Source organism: Takifugu flavidus, chromosome 17 (genome assembly GCF_003711565.1).
Source record: "Takifugu flavidus isolate HTHZ2018 chromosome 17, ASM371156v2, whole genome shotgun sequence".
In the NCBI taxonomy this organism is placed as follows: Eukaryota; Metazoa; Chordata; class Actinopteri; order Tetraodontiformes; family Tetraodontidae; genus Takifugu; species Takifugu flavidus.
Genome location: NC_079536.1, coordinates 4,326,905 through 4,347,915, shown reverse-complemented (window position 1 = coordinate 4,347,915; position 21,011 = coordinate 4,326,905). Strand labels below are relative to the sequence as shown.

The following is a 21,011-nucleotide window of genomic DNA, read 5'->3' as shown; positions in this document are numbered from 1 at the left end:
TCCACGTGACCGCAATGACGAACGTTATTGTTGGCTTTATTTATTTTTTGGTCGAGAGGAATAAAACGCACACGCGTCATGCGTATGTTAAATCACGCCTAAAAAAAGAGAAAAGATCCACAACAAAGGGATATGTGGCAAAAATTAGATTCTTTGTCAAACACTCGGGGAAAAAGATTTTTTGTCTAACACTTGGGAAAATCGCTATGGCGAGTTTAATTGTTCTAATTAAAGTAATATATTGAATTTTGTACGAATTTAAATTGCTTAAAAGTGTGCTGGCGTTGGGGCTCAACTTTCCGCGATTTTGGAATCAACAAGTGCCATGTGACCAAGCTGATGACGTATGCGGAAGTAAAAGCTGCATGGCATGTACGAGCACGGAATGTGAGTCAGGATTACCAAAACATCTTTTAGAAACACACTTACCTCTTATTAACGACTTATTCATTACGAAGCGGTGTGTTGAAAAGTGCAAACTTTGTTAAACGTAAATTTTAGATACCGGAATCGTCCCATTTCCATCACAAATGAATGTGATTTTGAACTTGCTCAGGTGATGGAGATGTCTGTTTTTCCAAGAATATCTCTGAAACCAGAAGTTACGAATTTTCTCCAGAGTGTTTTCCTCAACAAGGAGGTAAGGATTTCTGTTTTTTTTCTCTATTTCTGAATGATCACAAACCACTTTTCTATATAACGAAGCTGTCCAGATCTTTCAGCATAAGACAGGTTATGGGACGACAATTGAACAGAATCAGCTTGTCTGTGCTGCTGTTGTTGCAGGTCTTAGCTGCGGTGGGCCATCAGGAGGCCGAGAGTCGTTTCCAGAAGCTGCTCAGATGTTTGTCTCACCCTCCATCTTACACTTGTGTCCGGGCCAGCACCCATCTCGCTCCCCTGGAGGAGATCAGACTCAAGCTAGCAGAAGAGCTGGCAAAGGTGAAGAGTTTGGAGAGGTTTTTTTTGTTGCAGTGATGATTGTCCATGTCCAGTACAGCCAGAGAGATGATGATGGTGTTGTTGTTGAAGCAGCAGATGGGCCAGTGTTCAGCAGAGGAGGCTTCCCTGCAGATTCTTACTCACCCGCAAATTCCAGATGTGCTGCTTCTTCCCGTCGATGGACCCAGGTATGAGAGGAACACCAAACCTGAATGTCTGTGAAAATAATGCTCGGATTAAGACAAAAGAATCCCTGATGCCGCTCCTCTTATCTCAGACATGTGGAGCAGGTCAGCTCTGAGGTGGTGGTGGGTGCTCAGTGTGGCAGCGCCGTCCTGAGAGGCGCTCACGTCTTTGCCCCGGGGATTGTTGCCAGCCCAAAATGTAGGAACTAAACAGCACGTTTTTTTTAAAAATTTGGGTTTTTTTTAATGTGGAATGGAATGAAAAGCTTTGAAATGGCCTGCAGATATGAAAGCTGGGGACGTCGTGTCCGTCTTCTCTGATCTGGAGGGTCGGTGCACCCGCGGAGCCACAAGCTTCCAGGGGAAAAGAGCATTTGTGGGAAATGGCGTCGCTCGGATGGACCGCTCCAGCCTCTTCTGCTCAGACGAGCCTGTCAAGTATGATGACCAGTTTCACATTTTCACATTGTTGCATGAGATGCAATCCAAAGAAATTATTCTACAGCTTCCTATAAATTTTTGTGTCCGCATTTAATTCTTTTTTATGTTAGAGGGGTTGGTGTGCAGATGGTGGAGCCGCTTTACCAGAGTCCGTCCTTTGACGGTGTTCTACCCAGTTTGGTCTTTCTTCAGGTATTCACACGCACAGCGTCGGTCATGACATCAGGTTGCAGAAGTGTGCAGAACAGAAACCTGATTTTTCCGGCGGCAGAACCTTCCCTCTGTCGTCGCGGGTCACGTCCTGGGGCCTCGTCCAGGCGAACGCGTGCTGGACATGTGTGCGGCGCCTGGAGGGAAGACGTGTCACATCGCAGTGCTGATGCGGGACCAGGTACTCCTATTCACCATTTTCACCACTACGAACTGTTGTTAAACAAATTCCTCCTCACGCAGGGCACAGTTGTGGCTTTGGACCGGATCCGAAATAAGATCGACCGCATTCTTGAAAACGCACAAGCGTTGCAGCTGCGCTCGATCAAAGCTTTCTGCTTTAACAGCACTCAGGCTGTCAGTGGTGATGCTGCACCACAGGCTGAAGGTATGAACTGCTGGTCATTTCGGGCTCTCTTTTAATCTAAAGGAAAACAGTGAGAACTTTGGTCTTTGGCGTCACACAGAACCTCCGTATCCTCCGGAAAGTTTTGACCGGGTTCTGCTGGATGCCCCCTGTAGTGGACTGGGACAAAGGCCCAACATGGGGACCACCTGGAGCCTGAAGGAGATCTGTTCTTACCAGCCTCTGCAGCGCAAGTTATTCCAAGCTGTAAGTGCCTATTTCATTAGGTGAGGGAGATACATCTCGACCAGTAGATGGCAGCGTTGTTCGAGGTTTGGTTATGAAACCCTTTAGGACACCTTGAATTCACATCATATAAAATATTTCCTGTTTTTCTCACCAGAGGACATAAAAAAAACAGTAATCCAACAGTTAATCCTATTAGTCCACTCTGAATCCATTTTGACTTTTCTTTCTTAAAAAATAGATTTGTGAAGAGAATCTTATTGTACACCTTTTAAAAAAAAACCCAAACAATTCAGCTCTTTGGAGCAGATGGATTATTGCAGCAGTGGGCATCATTTATGCCGCTAGCAATGCTCCATCAGCATTTACTCAAGGTTATGTGTATATTGCAGCATCAGCGGAAGACAAACGCTTGGCCACGTGGGGGCAGCAAAAACCAATTTACAGGGAAATAACAGCAAATTTAGAATGTCTGAGTTTCAGGTATTTTGGAAAATGTTACTATACATCCGTGTGACACACGGATTTTGTATTTCAGGCAGTGAAGTTGCTGAAGAGAGGCGGCGTCCTGGTCTACAGCACCTGCACAGTGACCCTGGCTGAGAATGAGGAACAGGTCGCCTGGGCCCTCCGGACGTTTCCCTGCCTCTCGCTCCAGCCTCAGGTGAGCCTGACAGGCACAAAGAGGAATGCGTGCCATCAGATCATTACGTACTGTTTCTTTTTCCTCAGGAGCCCCACATCGGATCAGAAGGCATGCTGGGAGCTGGGCTGTCGCCTGAGCAGCTGCGCCTCCTCCAGAGGTTCCGCCCCGAGCTGAGCTGGGACCAGACGGGAACGGCGGCCCCTCTCTCTTGCAGAGCTGACAGGGACACCATTGGGTTCTTTATCGCCAAGTTCCTGAAAACCTGACTGGGAAGGGGGGGTGTTTTCATCCTCATCAGCCTCCAGACAGGAACTGCTGTGTTTATATTGTGCCGCCGGGTGCTTCGGCGGGGCGGTGTTGACAAAAGACGCTCGTGCTTCTGCCCCGCCGCAGCTGCTCTCTCCGAAAACTGCGGGCCATGTAGGGATAAGCTCTGTAAACACAGAGGCGAAAAAGGAGGGATGGAGGGTGCACGTGGGGACGAAGGCTGAATGAGCGCTGGCAAATGCAGCAGTGCCGGTGTTGCCATGACAACAGTGACGACTCCGCTTCCGCGGGGACGGCGGATTGGCTGGATTCAAGAGCTCGGATCAGGAAGTAGCGTGCAGAAAGAGGTCATGAGACGCATTAAGAATTTAGTGTTTGGACAAATGGGAATTCTAATTAGTCTTTCTTCCACGTGCAGCCACAATGACGGATGTCAGCTTCCTCTAATTTAAAGCCTTTCCCTTCCATTTGGTCCTGAGCCATGTGTCAAAGAAGTTTTTATCTTTTGGTTTTGGTAAAATAAAGTCCGAGTTGACTGAAAACAGTGGTCGGAATTCTCGATTTAAGGAGCAGAAAAGTGAGTCATCACAGTTTCCGCGCAGGTTAATTTAAGCTCCTCGTAGTGGCACCATCTCATACATCATTTATTGGGTTTTAATTGACTTCTAAGTCTTGGAGTTTTGTACATTTTGAGTCCAGTCCATCCTACTGAAGACCACCGCGGGTCTTCCAGCTGTCCGTGATGAACAGGTTACGCATCACACGTCACATGTGAGTGAAACGCTCCGCCTCCCGGCGCACCTGTGATCTTTGTCGCATCGCAGCCCGTTCTACGCACACAAAGACAGTTTCCCACTTTAGACCTGCGGTCCTTCACGTTCGTGTTGTCATGACGACCAGGAGGCAGGCTCGTGAGCCTCCCCTCAAAATTCCAGACTATTTATAGATGCCGCTCCCCTCCTGAGTCCGTGTCCTCCGACAAAACACATCAGATGCGTCTCCGTGCCCACCAGCTCTTTGTCTCCAACTTTATTCTTCAGGTTTATGTACATACGCACGTTCACTGATTCTAAAACCCTTTAATGCCACCACCGCTGCACGGACACCTGCATTCTTTGAGTATTTACAATTGTCGGGCAAAGAGGAACAAGTGAAAAAATTGTTGATTTTAATAAACGTCAAAAATGTTCCTTTGACCAGCTGTTGTGCGTCACTAAACGTACATCACGGGTTTAAGCAAAACAAGTGAACACGTAAATCTGTCAGCTGAACATTATGAAAAGTTGAGTAATTTTGAAGAGAAGAAGCTCATTCTTTGTAGATTTTACCCCATTTTCCATGAAATCTGATGCTTGATGGACGTTTGGCAGGAGTCAAACACCAAGTGGCAATGACGCCATCGCGCTTGTGTCCCTTAAACCACCATTAGCTAAGAAAAGTGCAGAACAAAGACTGTACCGACATTAAAAAGTTTCCAGATTAAGAGTGCGTCTGTCAAAAATGGCCAGATGATCCTTTATTTTCCGTCAAAATCTGGACAGATTTCTGCAAAGGCGGAATCCAGCTCACTCGACCGGTTATCTGTCAACCAGCAGTTTGAGGCAACGTTAATTCAACCGATCGGGAGCGAAAAGAGAATGAAAATAAAAACGCTAATCACAACAACACAGCTCGGTGCAGACAAAATTCTGCTTTAGTGTCATGCTTTATCAAACACGTTTAAAATATGCATATTAAAGAATATTCATGCATACCCACACATAGACAACATCTATGCATAGATACACACACATATATTTATATATTTAGATTTGTACCTATGTAATCAAAATTCTGCTGTTGAAAAAGATGCAACAACCTTTACAAAGGAGGTGTACATAAATAGGACGCTGTGGTTTTTAGGTGTAGCAGCATGATGGAAGAATGGGTCCAAATGAGCCTCAAGGAGGACTTGGCCCGTCACTGGTAAATGTAGGAGTCCCTGGTCCAGTCCCCGGTGTCACCCCTCTTTTTGGGAGCCACCTCCCCGTCTCGGTCCCTGTCCCGGTCGTAGCTGTGGTGGGGGTGGTCCCGTGTGGGCCTGTGGTGGTGCGAGCGCTGCTTGTTGCGTTCATTATGGTCCTGCTCGCGCTCCTTTGAGCGGTGGTGTCCAGTGCTCTGCCCGGCCTCGTCCGGTCCGCTCCGGTGATGGTGGTGGTGGTGATGGTGGTTGTGGTCCCGGTGGGGCGGCGGCTCGTAACGTTGCTGCTGTTGGGGTAGCTCCTCCCCCATGTCCTCGTCCTCGTCCTCGTCCTCCTCCACCTCCACCTCCTGGTGGTGGAGCTGAGCGCGTGGGTCGATATAACTCGAGTCTTTGCTCTCTCTGCTCTCAGGAGTCTCAGAGTCCAAAGTCTCCTGCCGGGAAAGACCCCGGGCTCGCCCGCTGTGGTGATGGTGGTGGTGGTGGTGATGGTGGTGGTTGTGATGGTCAGTCCTGGTGGAGGAAGAGCGATGGTGAACGTGCTGGTTTCTCCTGGAAGAGTCGGTCCTCAGAGGTCTTTCCTCTTCGTTGCCCTCTTCGTCCACCTCCGCGTCAGCATCAGCATCGGCCTGGTCCTGGCTCTGTAGGTGGTGATGGTGGTGGTGGTGGTGGTGCTGGTGATGATCCTCTCTGGAGCCCTTTCTCTCCACCAACGCCTTTTCTCCTTTCTGCTCCGCACTGCTGCCCTGAGGTCAAAAGCAGCAGAGTCGGGAGGATGACGCAAACACAGCAAGCACTCACACGGAGGACGGAGGGGTTTTTGCGCACACACACACGTGCACACACCTTGAATAGCTATCAACCTTCTATAGAAAGTTGGATTTGAGAGGAAATGTCACAGCAGACACGTCAAAGATTTCACACCCCTCAAGGCTTCAACTCCCCTCCACACTCACCAAAAATCACATGTCAAACTCATAATAATCAGGATTTTCCTCATTTCCAGTCTTACATGTCCAGTGTTGGTGGCAGGAGATGGACAGAGGGGAGGGGACAGAGCATTAACACACTTAAGCCTGTGACATTTTTAATTTCTTGATGATAACGAACTATTGTGTCCTAGCTAGTATTATTATATAAGTTCTTTCAGTTACTGCCTACAGTGTGTTGGCAAAAAGTGCTGACCGACCACTAAATTGAGAGTTTTACACCCTAAAGCTGACGATTTTTAGTGAAACACATAACTGAGTATTTGGAGTGTGTTGGCTTCACATCCTGCAGCTTCTCATTTTTATGTGGTGCGGGTTACCTGTACGTCAGAGATGGGGGCTGCGTTGGAGGGCAGAGTGGCTGTGGACAGCTTGGCTACTACAGGGTTGGGGGGATTTGAGCTGCTGGGATGAGTGCTTCTCCAGTAGGCCTCTAGGTAATCAGCCATGTGCTCGCATGCGTCCTCCAGCTGGTTCTCATCTAGAATGATGTCAAACATCTCCTGAAATCCACACAGAAGGTGCAGATATAGGTAAAATAATGTTAGAAAAGGCATGAAAGAGACTGGAATTACATGAAACCCCCGCTTCCACATGCCTAGGGGGGCATACTTTACTCTCTAAAGTGATAACTAAGCAGATTACAGAGGAGCAAAAATAGAACTGGCAGAAAATATGTAGTTTAGATTCCTGTTATTCCTGAAGCAAGAGCCAGAGAATATCAGTAGTCGAAAATAACTGGCGACTTACAGGAGGACACTGAGCCAGTTTGTCAGCAGCCACCATCTGGACGTTGAGATGTTTGGCCTGAGATTTGCCCCTAGACTTGATGAGTCTCTGCAGCACCTGAAGGAGGCGAGATCACAAAATGTAAGCATCTGTGTCCTCAACAGTAAATGTCTGGGAATGATCACTGATATGTTGAACGCTGCAGAGAGAAAGACGGCCGTTTGCTTTAATTAAGAGGACAGGTGGTTGACGCTGTGAGTGGGATTCACACCGACGCCACTCTGATGTAAAGCTCAGGTCTTGTGCTCTTTCAGTCAGGCTATCAAAAAAGAGGTCTGCTGTGAATCGTGGGCCTTTGTGACTCACGCTGAAGGTCGTCGTGATGAATCAGTGCACTTTCAAATGCATGAGATGTTTAAAATTCCACCAAGGGCACCAAAAAAAGTAAAAGATGAAAGTTTCATACAGCAGATGACTGAGCCATGAAGTACGTGTCCTCCTGCCGTTTCCCCCGTTCCCGGCTCTAACATTCCCTAACCTTAGGAGAGGTGATCTTCACGTAGACGATGATGGGGGCGAGGGAAGTCTTCCCCAGTTGTGAGGGGTGGTTGATGGTGTCCGCGTCCAGAACCACCAGCTGTAGCGTCCTGGCCAGCTCGAAAATCCGCTCAATCTCACTCTGGACCTCAGCTGAAGGAAAAACACTGTCAATAACCAAGTTTAAGGAACCTGTTTTGGTAAAGACAAGCTACTTCCTAGTTTATGGTCTCGCCTCCCTTTATGTGAAATGAATATAAGCATTAATTTAAGATAAACTGACTACTATATGTGAAATGTTTGGGAATAACATCATATTTCACTCAGCCGATGTCTTCTTTCTTTCTTCTTTCTGTTAACTAGCTCTGAATTTTGACAAAGCCAAGGAGAAACCTCCTGCTGTCTGTTATGTAACCTTGTATTAGGACTGTCTATATGTGTGGGCACATGCAGGGAAATGACCTGATTGGCAGAGGTCTGTGCTCTCCGAGTGCTTTTTTTCTAGTTATTAAAGGGTTGCTAGCTGCTAACTGAAGACAAATAATCCCTTCCACACCTAGTGTGTACGATCTAGTGCCATCTAGCGGTAAAAATAAATATTGCAAGCATTAAATACTGTAAGAACTGAGTAGCTTCAGCCCTAAAGTGGATGGAAGAGAAGACAATATCTTTCACCATATCTGAAACCATAAATATTTGCAGTCCTGAGCTAGTTATCACACATATTTTTAAAAAGTGGCACTATGAATTGAGAAGAAAGTGAGTGAATTAGTGACACCTATATATTTATAGGAATATCTTAAACTCAAGGACTGATAACTGTTAGAAAAACACCGAAACACATTCTTTTAAATCTACCAATTACTGACTGTTACATCACACATCCCCGCACTCCCACAGATGACTGTAAGTCTGCAAAACCTGCCGCCAAATATCACAGTACGGCACATTTCCCAATCTGAGGAGTGGTGGCCAAGATTCATGACTTCCAGTCACGACAAACTCTGATGTAAGCCGATAGCCTCAAAACATTCCAAGCTAACAGCTCATTCAGACTCTGACTGAGACCCCCCCTCCTCTTTTTATTTTTGGCTGAAATTTGAAAATAAAGAGTAAAGGAAAAAGATAAGCAGGAAAATCATTTTCTCTTTTTTGCCATGTGGAGAGTATCAGCATTGATCTTTGTTGCTTCATCTCCACAGGGCTCAAAATCCCTCATGTTATCATAAAAAATGGGGTCATATGGTCATTTTGTGGATTTGCATCTTTGTGAAGTTAAATAAAATAGGAATAAAACTCTTTTTGCTCCCCGGTTTTCCGACTCTGTAGTCGGTGACCGTTGCTGTTGCTGATATGCGGATCTCAGGAATTTGTTTTATTCTAATTACTCCACTCTAATCAACTTCAGAACAATCAGAGCAGTTCCTGGAGTCATTATCCTGTTTTCTTTAAAAAAAATTCAATCAAAAGAAAATTGTCCTCTCACAGCTCTCTGAGGTTATCACAGCTGCTGTCAGAACATTCTTTAATCATTTCCTTCCTACTCTACATAAGAAAACACTCTGAATGAAAACAGCAGATGTTCCCAGGCCTGCGTGATGTACATACCCAGGTTGGAGCGAGTGTTGGAGCGCTCGATGATGGCGTGCTTGCTGGGATTGTTGAGGACTGAGCGTTTGGCGAGAGAAATGTCTGCCGTGACACGAGTGATTGATATTCTGAGAGAAGAGAAGAAAAAAAGACAAGCGACAACGTTGAATCATGGGCTGGACTTGATCTGAGCAGGAAGACAAACGGAACCAATCAGGTGTAGAAAAACGGACAAATCTACATGAACTGACACACTTGTTTCCCCTAAAGTCCTGCTGATGCCCCTGACCGTCCTCCGTGTAAACGCTGTCTCCAATTCTGTGACCAAACCAACTGTGTGAGGAGAACTGCATCTTAGTCTGAAGGGTTGTTTACTGCTGGTGGTCTAAGAAGATCTTCAAGTTGCATCATTTTGTGTCCTCTCAGCTTTAACGCTGAGTGAGGACAATCCTGCTCTGCACAAAGGTCTATTATGGCCTATTAAGGACATGCAGAGGGCCTATTTAAAGCAACAGCACACATCTCCAGGCCAAACAAACTTGTTACACACCCCCTTGGCTAGCCTCAGGAGACAGATAAATACCCGCCTATAGGGTCGGAGCGGGGGGAAGAATGAGGGAGGAAGCTGCAGAGGAAAGGTCGGAGAGGACTTACCTTCCCTCGAATCTGTGTTTCAAAAAGTCAAACAGCGCTTTTTGCATCATGTCTGTCACCTAAGGCCAGGAAATGTAAGAGAAGCAATCAGACAAAACGGGTCTTTGCTGATTATTTCCCTGTAGTGAACGCCAAGTACCTCGTAGCCCTTCAGTGATGGTCCAACTAGAACCACGGGCCGCATGGAAGGCACAACGTCGTACGGTGGAATGTGTTCCGTCTTAAGAGGAAATAACAGATGAAGGCATTTAGGGAAACAAAGTAAACATCACCAGGTATCACCAGAGGGGATTGGACCAAGAAAAACAATAATGTCTACAATTCTAAAGCACCAGAACCACACGGGCCATGAAACGGGCCATCTGAGCCAGTCCGAAAACAGAAGCGCTCGAAAATTTGGCTGAATTTCAAAGAAAAAAAAGCGGGGTTTACTAGAATGTTTTGGGATTGCAATCTTTAGATAAGTGCTCTGATCTCATGGTTCTGATGTCTTGGAATCAAAAGGGAAAGAGGAAAGGTTAGTCAGACCGGGAGGTTAAAAAAAAAGCTGCAGGAGATCAACAGAAGCGCCAATGGAAAAATCAAACACAGGGAGGAAGTGCTGCTGAGTGGGAGCTGAGTGTGTGTGTGTGTGTGTGTGTGTGTGTGTGTGTGTGTGTGTGTGTGTGTGGCAGCTCCATATAGTCAAAGGGGGACGAAATGTGAGTGTTTCCTCTGATGTTGTCAGCGATTAATCCATGTACTCTGGTTTTGTGCATATTAAATGAACATTTGACATGTAAACGAGGAACCTTTAGATGTTTCTCTATATTTCTTTTTTTTTTTTTTACAACCACAACAGGATTTTAGGAGCAGTGATGAGGGGTAAAAGGTCATCCTCGGACCCTACTGCGCTAGTGCACAGCAGGCTGGGACTTACCGACTTCTGCTTCTGCTTAGCTGTGGTGAGACGGAGCAGAGAAAGAAAGAAAGAGGTTAAACCCAGGCATGCGTGCTAAAAGACAGGTGGTAGAAGACAGACAGGATGGGAGCTGAGTGAGCTTGTGCAGCCACAGTTAGCCTTAGCCGTGGGGACGGGCACAGAAGAGAGGCTTTGGTGGTACAAACTTTACCTTCTTAAAAAAGGGCATTCGTTTCTCTTTAGAAAGGGGTGACATGACAGTGTTTGGACTGGCTTTAGGGGAGCGCAGGTTGACTGGAAGCTCATTGTCCTCGGGGTCTAAGTCTGTGGCGTCTATGTCAAGGGCTACGCACACGGACAGATGACAGCGCCATTATACGGGGAGGTCACACACAGTAATGCAGCAGATTTAACACTGACAGTCACATGAATGAATGAATGAAAACAGACACTTGTAGCTATTGAATACTGGTGTAAAAGGGAGAAGTGGAGGTCTGTAACATGTCAAGATGCTTACCAGATGAAGGAGGAGTAGATTTCCGGGAGTTAGGAACAACTTCTCCTAAACTAGAGGATGAGTTTGCTCCCAGTTTACTGGCCAGAGGAAAAAGTCAGCATAACATTCAGTATTTACCATTTCATTGATTTTCCCAGCACATTGCGGGAACTCTGATGTCGGAGAGGAGGGTTACCTTGAGTGGAACTTGCCCTGTTTGGCCCTCTGCTCCTGGAGGATACGAGTGTTTTCGATCTTCACCGGACTGGGGATGAAACCAATTTCACAGCCTTCCTTCACAAGGCGTCCTATCCACCAGTCATTATTGAATTTCTATACAGAACAACGAGGTGCGGTTAGCCAATAACACCTCCTAAACATTCAATTGCTGTGATCAAAACACAATAAACGTACTTCTTTGACATGGAGGAAGTCTTTAGCCTCGAAGGAGATGGCCATGCCCGGCACAGGGACGTCATCTTCGTGACTGGGACTGTAGCTGACATTTGTGCGTACAGCAAATGCAACGGGTTTGGTCTGGCAGGAGGTAGAGAGAGGTTGGAGTGTCAACGTGCGGGACGAGAAATGTACCTTCAAAAGCCCCCTGCGGCTATTGGTATTTTTAGGTGGAACCAGCCGAAAAGAGAAATTTGGAAGGGTTTAAGTTGAGCAGAAATGGTGAGCAGTGATCTTTGTGCGAGGTGTAAAAATAACCCAGGGCGAGAGATCCAACACGCTCTGACTCATCCGGACTTACTTTAGCTCCGTCTGTATGAATGATTCGGCTGCTGTGCTTTCTCCGTCCCACGCTACAACAGTTTTTTTCATGGAAGAAATAGTGATACTACTCTATATCCCTGCAAAAATTTGACCTGATCAAAGACACTCATCACTTTCAAAATGACATTAAAAAGCTAGTTTGCATAATCTGGTAGCCAATAGTTGGCAGTAAATTCATCTAGATTACATCTGCTCTCCAACAACATCAATCTAGCCATCAAGCTATCTACAATGACGCAGTGCTGTAATGGTTCCCGGCTAGTTTAACAATAAATAAGGTATGGTAGAAGCATCAATACCGGCTGAGTCCCTGTAGTAAAATCTCCTGTGTAAATATTCAATAAATTGACCATTGTAAGGACCGTGCGTGCGAGCGTGCACGCCTGTGTAACACCTTCATTCAATCCAATCTGAGCAGTGCAGGGGACCGTAGAGGACGGCGTGCCCTTGGCGTTTGCATGCATGCAGTCACATGCTTTCGCTAAGGTAAGAGGTCCATTAGGGCTCACATGTTCTCCTTCGGTTCTCTTGTGGTCCACTCCCTCCCAGCAGCTCTGCTGGCCTTTATCCTTCACAGCAATTCATTATTTTATTGAGCAGCGGGCAATCAAGCACCTCTGCGTGTCCCACAGGCTGCTTTGAAACACAGGTGACTTTGAGATTTGTTTCTAATGGCAGGTTTAGAGCTGCAGTGCTGTATCTGTACATCTCCTGATGGCGTCCATACGGCTCGCTCGCTTCTTACGTAACACGCTCCTTCATTATGGATGCCATATTGACTGTGGGGAGAGAGTGACAAGGAGGAGGACGCGCAGAGGTGGGGAGGGGAGAGAATGAGAGGGGGGGACAATAAGAATGGGGGACGCAACTGACAGGAGGAGAAAGGATAAGTTGGAACACAAAAAAGGAATTAAAGGGCAGGAAGGACAAGAGGAGACGCAGCCATGCTGATAAGAGGCACAGAAGAGATAAGACAAAGGTAACCTGTTCAAAACTAATCCTATCTGTAACTGGGAATCCTGGGGTTCGTACCCCCCCCCGGTCCAGGAAAGTCATATAACTGCCTATGGACACAATCAATAGGTCAATAAGGGTAAATTTGACCGTTATTACAGTACTTGGCATGGGTTAGCGCCATCACCTCTCAGTGCGAAGGATTGTGGTTTAAGTCCCTAAGAGGCATTTTCCTGTTACTCAATTATTCTAAAAAAGACAAAAATATAAATCAATATTCCCCCTCTAATTTAACACTAGTATGTTAAGCAGTTTTTTTTCTATAAAATCAACTTTGGTGCCCCCCCCCTCAATAACTGCAACATGGACAGAGCAGTCCTTTCTGTCCTTCCCTGATTGGCTGAATGCCTCTCCTCCAGGTTGTAAATTTACAATGGACGACGCCGTAACGCCTCCATTAGCACCACACACATGCACACGCTCTCGTGCTACAAATTAAAGCGTCCCGCATTGTTTCACCTTGAATGTTGTGGATCGATTTGAGACTCTTTTTAGCCCCAGGCTACTGAGAACCTGTGAAAGATGTGGGACATCTTCACCCAAGATTAGCGCATTAGCAGAGAGCTTTTGTTGTGCACTAAAGCTGCCAAATGTGGCTCTTTCCTTACATCACTTTGTGCTCTCTGTCCTAGTCTTATCATAGAACGATCAGAAAACCCTGAGCTAATCAACCAATAATAAAATAAAGGATTTTATATTACATTGTAGGCTGCATAAAGAGATTTGCCCCCCTGGAAGCAGTGAGACAAGCTCTCACCAGGGCACTTTTATATTAAAATACAATACAATGATGCATTTAAATGATGCCGCATCTATAACTTTATCTACTTTGCATTGACCTGAAATGGAGAGTGCATTCGGGCCAGCATGCATATGTCCCAGTTTGAAACAAACAGGCAATGGACACCTTAAAGTGAACATTAAGAGTCAAAGCGAGAGAGGCTGAAGTGTCCCTCCCTGACGTATGACCTTTTCTTATCAGCATTTTCGGCATGTTAGGGAAGCTTTTGTGAATTAGTGCCCATAAGGTCTCACATTCAGGGAGCCTGCACTTCCTCTGACCCCCAACTTGCTCTTTCCAGTGGCAGGGCTTTTTTTTTTTTAACTGGTCATCTGTCATGTAAAATGCCAGCGGGGGTAATCTATGCCAGGTTATCTCTAAAGCCGACTTATCTCTCTAAATGAACGAGGCAGAGAGTGCATCTCTGGAAAACAACATAGATCCGCGGGAGCGATCCGTCTGCGCCAGGTAAGGGCGAACCTTTGACAGAGAGCAGGAGGAAAAGACATCATTCTGCTGGAATAACTGAGATAGCCTAAAGCTCACAATTAATGTGAGAAAGCTGTAAGACATTTAACACCCAGGGAAATTAACAAAACGAGGTTTGCGACACTTGCTTGAAATTTATGCGCAAGGTTTCCACTGAGGTGTAAAAGAGGAGGAGAACAGAATGTGTACAGATGATATTCGCCAAAATTCTTTCAAGACCAAAGTCATTAATCACACGGCAGCGGCGATTTCACTGGTTCTGAGGTAGTGAGCTGTGATCGTGATTCCTGTTGCACAAAGACGCGTCTGCCTGTGTTTATGTTTGTTTATGTGCTGCTAATTGTGGCCTTGAGCAGAGCAGACTAGGCTGGGCTCTGATAAACAGCGACACCGACAACACCAAGGCCTGAAGATCACACCACACAACCCCTAAAAGTACTTTCCTAATCTTAGAAACCAGGTCTAATGTCCTGATTTTTTTTCACCATCATATATTCAGCCCTCCAGTGCTCATCTCGGCAAATGAGCCACGGAAATCGGAGACTTTTTTGCTGCGTTATCAACTTTTTAAAGAAACTTTGTTCAGACTAAATTAGCCCGAGAGCTTCCCACGTTGAAGACATTGCGTTGTCTTCCATTAAAAGAGAGTCTCACAGTCTAGTTCAATAGAGTAACCCTGCATGGAGGATGCGTAACCTCCACACTATCTCACCTGCTGGTGAGAGGCGGGGGGGCCCCTGGACAAGTCGCCAACTCATTACAAGGGCCAATATACAAAGACTCATCATCACTCATTGCGTCTAATTGGACCCACTAGTTTAATGTGACGCGTGATTTTGGATACTAACCTTGGCCTTGTCAAGCTGTGCCTGAGCCTGTCGCTCTGCCTCTCTGCGCACTGCCTCCTTATCCTCCTCCAGGGACACATCGGAGTCTGATGGACGGCTGGTGTAGGAGTCGGCCGAGCCCTGTGGACAAACACATGCGGAAACCATCATTTTTAAATTGAAGATGAGTCTTTGCAGCGACTTCTTTTCCGTACGCTCGCTCTTGTTGTTCAGTAAAACAGCTGCCTTTGGAGCCAAGCCACTCAACTGTGCTGTAACCATCAACGTCGGTTGATTTCAAGCTATTAAAGGCGGTGTTTAATAGAACACAAGCCCATCAATCAGTGCAGTAACAAGCAAAGCACAAACTGAATTTGTGGCAAATGAACAATTTCCTTGTTGCGAGAAATGATGAGACACGCACAAAAATGTGGGTAAATTCAAAACACCTGAGCAGACAATTGACAACAACCAAACCACAGCATTCTAATTCTATACGGACGTAAAAATGAGAGATTTCGGACTGAGGTCTGCATGAGCTCGGTCTTTACCTGCACACTACTCTCCAAACCATTCTTTCATTCATCTCACTGCAGCATTACAATCTGCCTGAGAGTTAAAAATAGCCTCCCCACTCGTGCCTGATTAGAATTACCCAGTCGTCACATACGTTCAAAGGACCTCCCACAACTCGACATACATTACCTGAGTTGTGACACGAAAGCACACATTACACAAGGTTGTATAAATATATCATTCAATTACCCACAGTCTGCAACCCTCCCACTGGATTTACCTGGTCTGAATAATGCATTTTAAAGCAAGGTCTGTCTGTATTGGATGGATTTACCATCATCACGTTCATGATCCACATCATCAAAATATCAGCATGCAAAAAAGAACAAACGGCACAAGTTTGAGGGCAAACTTTACTCATTTAGATGTGAAATCAAAAGGACGGCATCTTGTTGCACATCAGTTTGTCTTTTCTGCACTCAAAAGTTCACGTGATCATGTGGGTCATGTCTGATTATGGGGTATTTTCAAGAACACAATTCCAGTGGGTCAGAGGGAGGCGATATGGAATTCTGCCCACGACCTGACAGCCGTAACTGATGCCAACGCTCAGCTTCTCATTATCACTGTGCAATAAAGAAATCGTGCCACACACATTGTGGATGGATGGATGGATGGATGACATAGTGACTGCAACACACACACATGCACATGAATCAGACCAGCTTTCGTGGGGTAAACACACTCAAATTCTGCTTACACAGGCATCAGAGCTCTTGACATGACCTCCTTTGGCTCGTTTCAGCAGGCGGATCCAGGTGGCCTTCATCAGCCACACTGGTCATTCAGTGTCCTGGACCACTGCAGCCTCCAGTCCTGCTGTAACTACACTTAACTGCACTGCTGTGCTCAGCTTTACATCAGCGGTGCAGCGGCAGCTTCGGCTACAGGTACATTCAACACTGTGGGCGCATGGACTTCTGGCTCCTGTTACACCTGGGCTGTAAATTCTACCTGCATCTTGGAATGAATAAATATGTTTGGAGTGAGAGCTCCTTGTGTTGCTGCAGCTGCAGCTAGCTCTGCTGCTGTCTGTACATCCACAGCTCCTGCTGCTCTTTCCGTTGCCAAAGATGGGGAATCCACAGGAGCTCTCTGCCACGAGCATAATCTCAGCAGCTCTCTCCCTCCTCCGCCCCGGTCTCCTCGGCAGAGTGTTAAAACAGACGTTGCAGGTAACAAGGCTGACTCCCCGAGCAGGTCAGGTAGCAGAAAGGCTTCTTATCCTGTGGTTTAAGCTCTGGGTCCAGTCTCCTCCTTTGGTGCAGCATTTTATCTATGCATGTCCGGGTTTGGCTGCGTGTGATCGCCTCTCCTCCTCCTCCTCTAACGGAGCTGCTGCCTCTCAGGTGCAGCAAGCTGCCTCCTTGTCACTCGCCGTCAGTGCATACGCTGCACACTCCTTCAGTGATTCTGCTTCTGTCTCTGTCTGTACCCACCCCTCCTTCTCCTCCTCCTCCTCCTCCTCTGTCCCTCCCCTAATTTATGTTCCCTCCATTGCCCCTCATAGTCCATCTGCTTGTGTATTGCTGCACTAATCAGTAGTGGGCAATCCATTGTATAGATTCAGTTTGTGTTCAGGATTTTCCTGCAGTCTTCTTGCCTTTTAGTATTTTGTATATACTGTATATATCTATATATTTAACGTGCTCCATATTAGGATTTCAAGATTATTCTCATGACGGAGGAGGCTAAAAACAACCATTTATTTTGCTTCAAAAAGGATGCTTTCTATTGTCATTGTCTCCAGACTAGTGTAGGATTAATAAGGAGAAATGAAGTATAAGCTTTGACAAAGTGTTTGGAAAATGTATTTTGGGTTTAGGGGCGACGAAAAACAATTATTTTGTAAAAAGGGATCATGAAATCAACTAGTTTTCTGCTCAAAACTTTAAGAAAGATTGATTGCAAGATTAACAGGAAGAAAAACTGGTTCAAAATGTCTTTAACTCTTCAGCAATCAAATCAACAGAGACTAATAATGAGTCAAATGAGCGTAAAAAGGCTACACAGGACAAACGAGAATAATCAGAGCCTTAATTACAAAAAGCCCAACCTAATGAATGAATGACTGATTCAAAGTGTCTACAAGGATTACTAAAAATGTCCCTTTTTTATTTGTTGCCTTGCTGACGCACGCTGCTCCCCACTGTGACCTGTCACGAGGTTGTGTAGGGTCCTGGGCAAAGCTCGTGGGAGCGGCGGCTGAGCGAGACCTGCTGGCTCGTGATCTGTCACTCCACACAAACTGTAGATTAAAGGCTGACATGCTAATCTGCACTGCTTATCATAACTAATCGATGACATGCCTCCATCTACTCGGGCTCCAGCGAGACACTGAGAGATGACACAACTTGCATATCGCGACGCCATTCTACCTCATTAGGAGCAATTATTCTGACAATGATAGAGATAAGCTGAGGTACCTCAAATTACCGTACCAAACCCTCCATCGTGTCATTTAAACACGAAGCGCATCCAGTGCTGTGTCACGACTTCCTGACATGGTCGCATATGTTTGGATAAGGTGTTTTGATGAGTGCCTGAAGAGGGCACAGATGCTCTGAACGTGAAGCCCGGAGGGAAGTGTGGTGAAACTGTGAAGGCTGCACTCCAGATTCAGAGTGACAAGACTAGCCTTGGGCTCCACATTACCGGCCTATAGACCAGCTGTCACACCGATACCGACAGCAACAAAAACACTGACTTCTACTAATACTCTAACAGCAGCACGGTGCTGCTGTGAGTCACAAGAATGCCTTCACGACGCCGCACAAGTCTTTATTCAATTGCTGACTCAGCAAATGTACAGCTGCCTTTAAAGTGAAAGGAATGTAATTTGAGTGGGTAGCATGAGATAAAATTAACACAAGGATGGGGGGGAAAAAATGTGGAAAACCTGCACTGCTATCTACCCAAAATGAATCTGGCAGCCTTGAATGGCGGATAGCTGGCCGGTTTAATGCATGAGGCAGAGAACGACCAGTGAAGCAGCGGAATGAAAAGGCGATCCTGTCGTCTCTATCCCGCTCTTATCGATTCCTTTGGACAGAGGTCCCTGCTACACGACCACCGCTGACCTCCACAAGCAGCGTGGTACAGCAATCATTACATTAAAACATCACAAATCACTGTGGCCATTACCACAATGAAACGGGAGCCTGCTCAACAGCAGCTGCCTGCTAAATCTGACAGACACTATAGAGGACGAAAATAATAAAGACTTGACCTGAAAGCTTCCATTTTCATTTACGTCTGTTCTTGTGCGGAGTCCAACTGCTTTCACTGTATGCTCTCGTACATTGTCGACTAGTTCCAGTTTAATTCTCAGTTGGGTCTTAGCAGTCATCCCTTACTTCTCCAAGTTGCACTTCCTTTCACCTTATCCCTTCCTGTCCATCTCATCTGACCCCAAGCGCTCCTGCGTTCACTTCCAAAGAGGCGAGCTCGAGCAAGTTGAAAGCGTTTAACCAGACGCTAAAATCTGGAGGACAAAACATTTGCATTAGACACTCAATTTAGACACTCAATTTATGTGCAATTTAACTGCAATGAGCAATAGTTTGGAGAGCTGTCAGTTGGGATTGAGAGAATCCATTTAGTTTGACATTGAGGACAGAACCTTTACTCTAAATGTCAACGCGGCGTAAACTAACGATAAACAAAATATAGATGACAGCCCTCGGCAGAGAATTAAAGGAAACGGTGTGGTCAAGACATACTAAAACGCACATTTAAAACCAAGCAGGAAGATTACTGCGCTTGCCAAGTCTTGCTCAGTTATGGCTGATAAGAGTGTAACTGACTACAGAGGGGCTGACAATGGGCTGTGCAAGTGTGCTAGCAGTTTGAGACTTGGTCTGAGTCATTCTTGGATGGAAATGAAGCCTCGTTCCTCAGCCATCTGTCCGTCACAGCCACAACTTCAAGTCAATTAAACCGTCATTCCACAAACAGCATCTTGATTGTCAAAGGCAGACAAGGAGAGCAAACACGATGGCGAATGCAGATGCTACCACTTCGAGGCGGGCGGTTACTGATATTTACTACATTAACTGAGCAGTGAAAATCAAATGAACAGCACAAAGAGGAAGGAAAATGTCAGGAAAAGAAAGCCCCAAAAGAGAAGCGCGACAGAAAAACGGAGCGGAGTATGGTCCTGTCAAAAAAGCGATTGGCTGGCTGGTCGTCAAGGTGACACTGACAGACAGCTACCCAGCATTCCAGACGGCACTGTGCTTGCTAAGTGCGCTACATATTTACTAGACGCTAAAAATACATGACAAGGTTAATTTACACTGTTTATGTTGCACACTTGAGGAAAAAAGGTGTAAAAATAACAAAACGATGTAACTGCCTGGTGGCTGCATGTCTGCCGACCATCCATCAGGCCCACGGTAAACAAAATGTAAAAATGGTAATCTACTGGCAGGCAAGAAGACCAGAGGATGGCACATTTATTTAACTCGCCGGCTCTGACGGTGATTGAAACTTTAAAGGTGATCTACGTGGAGAATTTTTGATGACACAATTAATAATGGAGGGTCCGTGTTTGCGTGTTTTAATGATGCTTCGCTGCTGTGAATGCCTCCAACAATGGGACACTACAAATGTAAGGTGACAGGACCCTTTACAGCAAAAAATGATGTGCTAATCCTTTCCTTCCACCACAGTTTGTATTACCTAGAACCAGCAGCAGTGGTCCCTGGAGGGACGTGGCTGTCGTTAAACGTGAAATCCCCTCACAGCGAGATGTAGTTTATCTAGCAGCTCTTTGCCTCTCAGGTCCCTCTGAGGAAACACACCACCATAATAGGATGATGTCTGATCAGGGGAATACATTCGGAGAGGCCAGAGGCTGCTCCGTGCTGCTATTTTCTGCTTGCATCATCAATATTCTGGCAGTTTCCCTGTGGATGAAGCAGGCTGTGGAAGATTGATGAGAACTGTAGAACGAGCCGCTAACCGTCACCAGCGGAGCGAGACCGTCCTACGAATGGGAGTGTGCTTGAGTACAAGGATTTAAGATTCATTGATTTTATTCCACACGGAGATAAAATTTAATATTCCACAACACTTTCCTCCCTCTATCTTTGAACTCCTTCAAATAAAACATGTAAATTTCCAGATTTTAAGCGGATGCAAATATCAAAAACTGGCCAAATGGCTGTTCATTTAAAAAATAGTCCGTTTAGTTTAGGTAATCCTTAGGGTTTTTAGTAAAAGAAGGCGACCGTACTGAACCTATTTGCAGTTATTCCTGCAGTTTTCTTTCTTTCTTTTTTTAAAAAAAAAAAAACTGATGCCTATAAAGTGAACATCACTCATAAAAATTACAATTCAAACTGTTAACAATATACTTATACAATGAAACAACTTTGAAGCCCATCTTTAAGTTCAGAGAT

General features: G+C 45.8%; 2 protein-coding genes across 13 annotated transcripts in view; one reads left to right on the top strand and one right to left on the bottom strand.

Annotated features, from left to right (window-relative positions):
• Nucleotides 1-204: 204 nt before the first annotated feature.
• Nucleotides 205-3,825, top strand: nsun6 (NOP2/Sun RNA methyltransferase 6). 4 transcript variants are annotated; one of them, XM_057013665.1, is made up of 12 exons: nucleotides 205-387; nucleotides 557-640; nucleotides 787-942; nucleotides 1,039-1,130; nucleotides 1,220-1,326; nucleotides 1,412-1,565; nucleotides 1,679-1,760; nucleotides 1,840-1,959; nucleotides 2,022-2,166; nucleotides 2,246-2,391; nucleotides 2,909-3,034; nucleotides 3,103-3,825. In XM_057013665.1, exons 1-12 carry the CDS (start codon nucleotides 340-342, stop codon nucleotides 3,280-3,282), a joined length of 1,440 nt encoding a protein of 479 aa, XP_056869645.1. In that variant the 5' UTR covers nucleotides 205-339; the 3' UTR covers nucleotides 3,283-3,825. The 4 variants fall into 4 exon arrangements, with proteins under 4 accessions (XP_056869645.1, XP_056869644.1, XP_056869643.1 ...); XM_057013664.1 differs by having other exon boundaries at nucleotides 1,036-1,130; XM_057013663.1 differs by having other exon boundaries at nucleotides 1,033-1,130.
• Nucleotides 3,826-4,282: 457 nt separating this feature from the next.
• cacnb2a (calcium channel, voltage-dependent, beta 2a) overlaps nucleotides 4,283-21,011 on the bottom strand; it is a 35,934-nt gene continuing 19,205 nt past the window's right edge. For 5 of the 9 annotated variants that reach the window (XM_057013651.1, XM_057013650.1, XM_057013655.1 and 2 more), the window contains 12 exons: nucleotides 15,052-15,171; nucleotides 11,554-11,676; nucleotides 11,336-11,472; nucleotides 11,161-11,237; nucleotides 10,855-10,988; nucleotides 9,882-9,962; nucleotides 9,743-9,801; nucleotides 9,107-9,216; nucleotides 7,500-7,651; nucleotides 6,983-7,078; nucleotides 6,553-6,735; nucleotides 4,283-5,989 (listed from right to left, as the gene is read on the bottom strand). In XM_057013651.1, the coding sequence (XP_056869631.1) occupies nucleotides 5,243-5,989; nucleotides 6,553-6,735; nucleotides 6,983-7,078; nucleotides 7,500-7,651; nucleotides 9,107-9,216; nucleotides 9,743-9,801; nucleotides 9,882-9,962; nucleotides 10,855-10,988; nucleotides 11,161-11,237; nucleotides 11,336-11,472; nucleotides 11,554-11,676; nucleotides 15,052-15,171 (2,019 nt within the window). In that variant the 3' untranslated portion in view covers nucleotides 4,283-5,242. Of the gene's footprint in view, nucleotides 5,990-6,552; nucleotides 6,736-6,982; nucleotides 7,079-7,499; nucleotides 7,652-9,106; nucleotides 9,217-9,742; nucleotides 9,802-9,881; nucleotides 9,963-10,661; nucleotides 10,682-10,854; nucleotides 10,989-11,160; nucleotides 11,238-11,335; nucleotides 11,473-11,553; nucleotides 11,677-15,051; nucleotides 15,172-16,306; nucleotides 17,034-21,011 lie in introns of those variants that run through there. The other 4 variants (XM_057013657.1, XM_057013660.1, XM_057013652.1 and 1 more) reach the window with 3 other exon arrangements.

Excerpts from the sequence above, each read along its gene's own strand:
- nsun6 (XM_057013663.1), top strand. The coding sequence starts at position 340 with ATGACGTATGCGGAAGTAAAAGCTGCATGGCATGTACGAGCACGGAAT. Across the intron at positions 2,167-2,245 it reads TGCTGCACCACAGGCTGAAG|AACCTCCGTATCCTCCGGAA; the intron begins GTATGAACTGCT and ends GGCGTCACACAG. Across the intron at positions 3,035-3,102 it reads GCCTCTCGCTCCAGCCTCAG|GAGCCCCACATCGGATCAGA; the intron begins GTGAGCCTGACA and ends CTTTTTCCTCAG.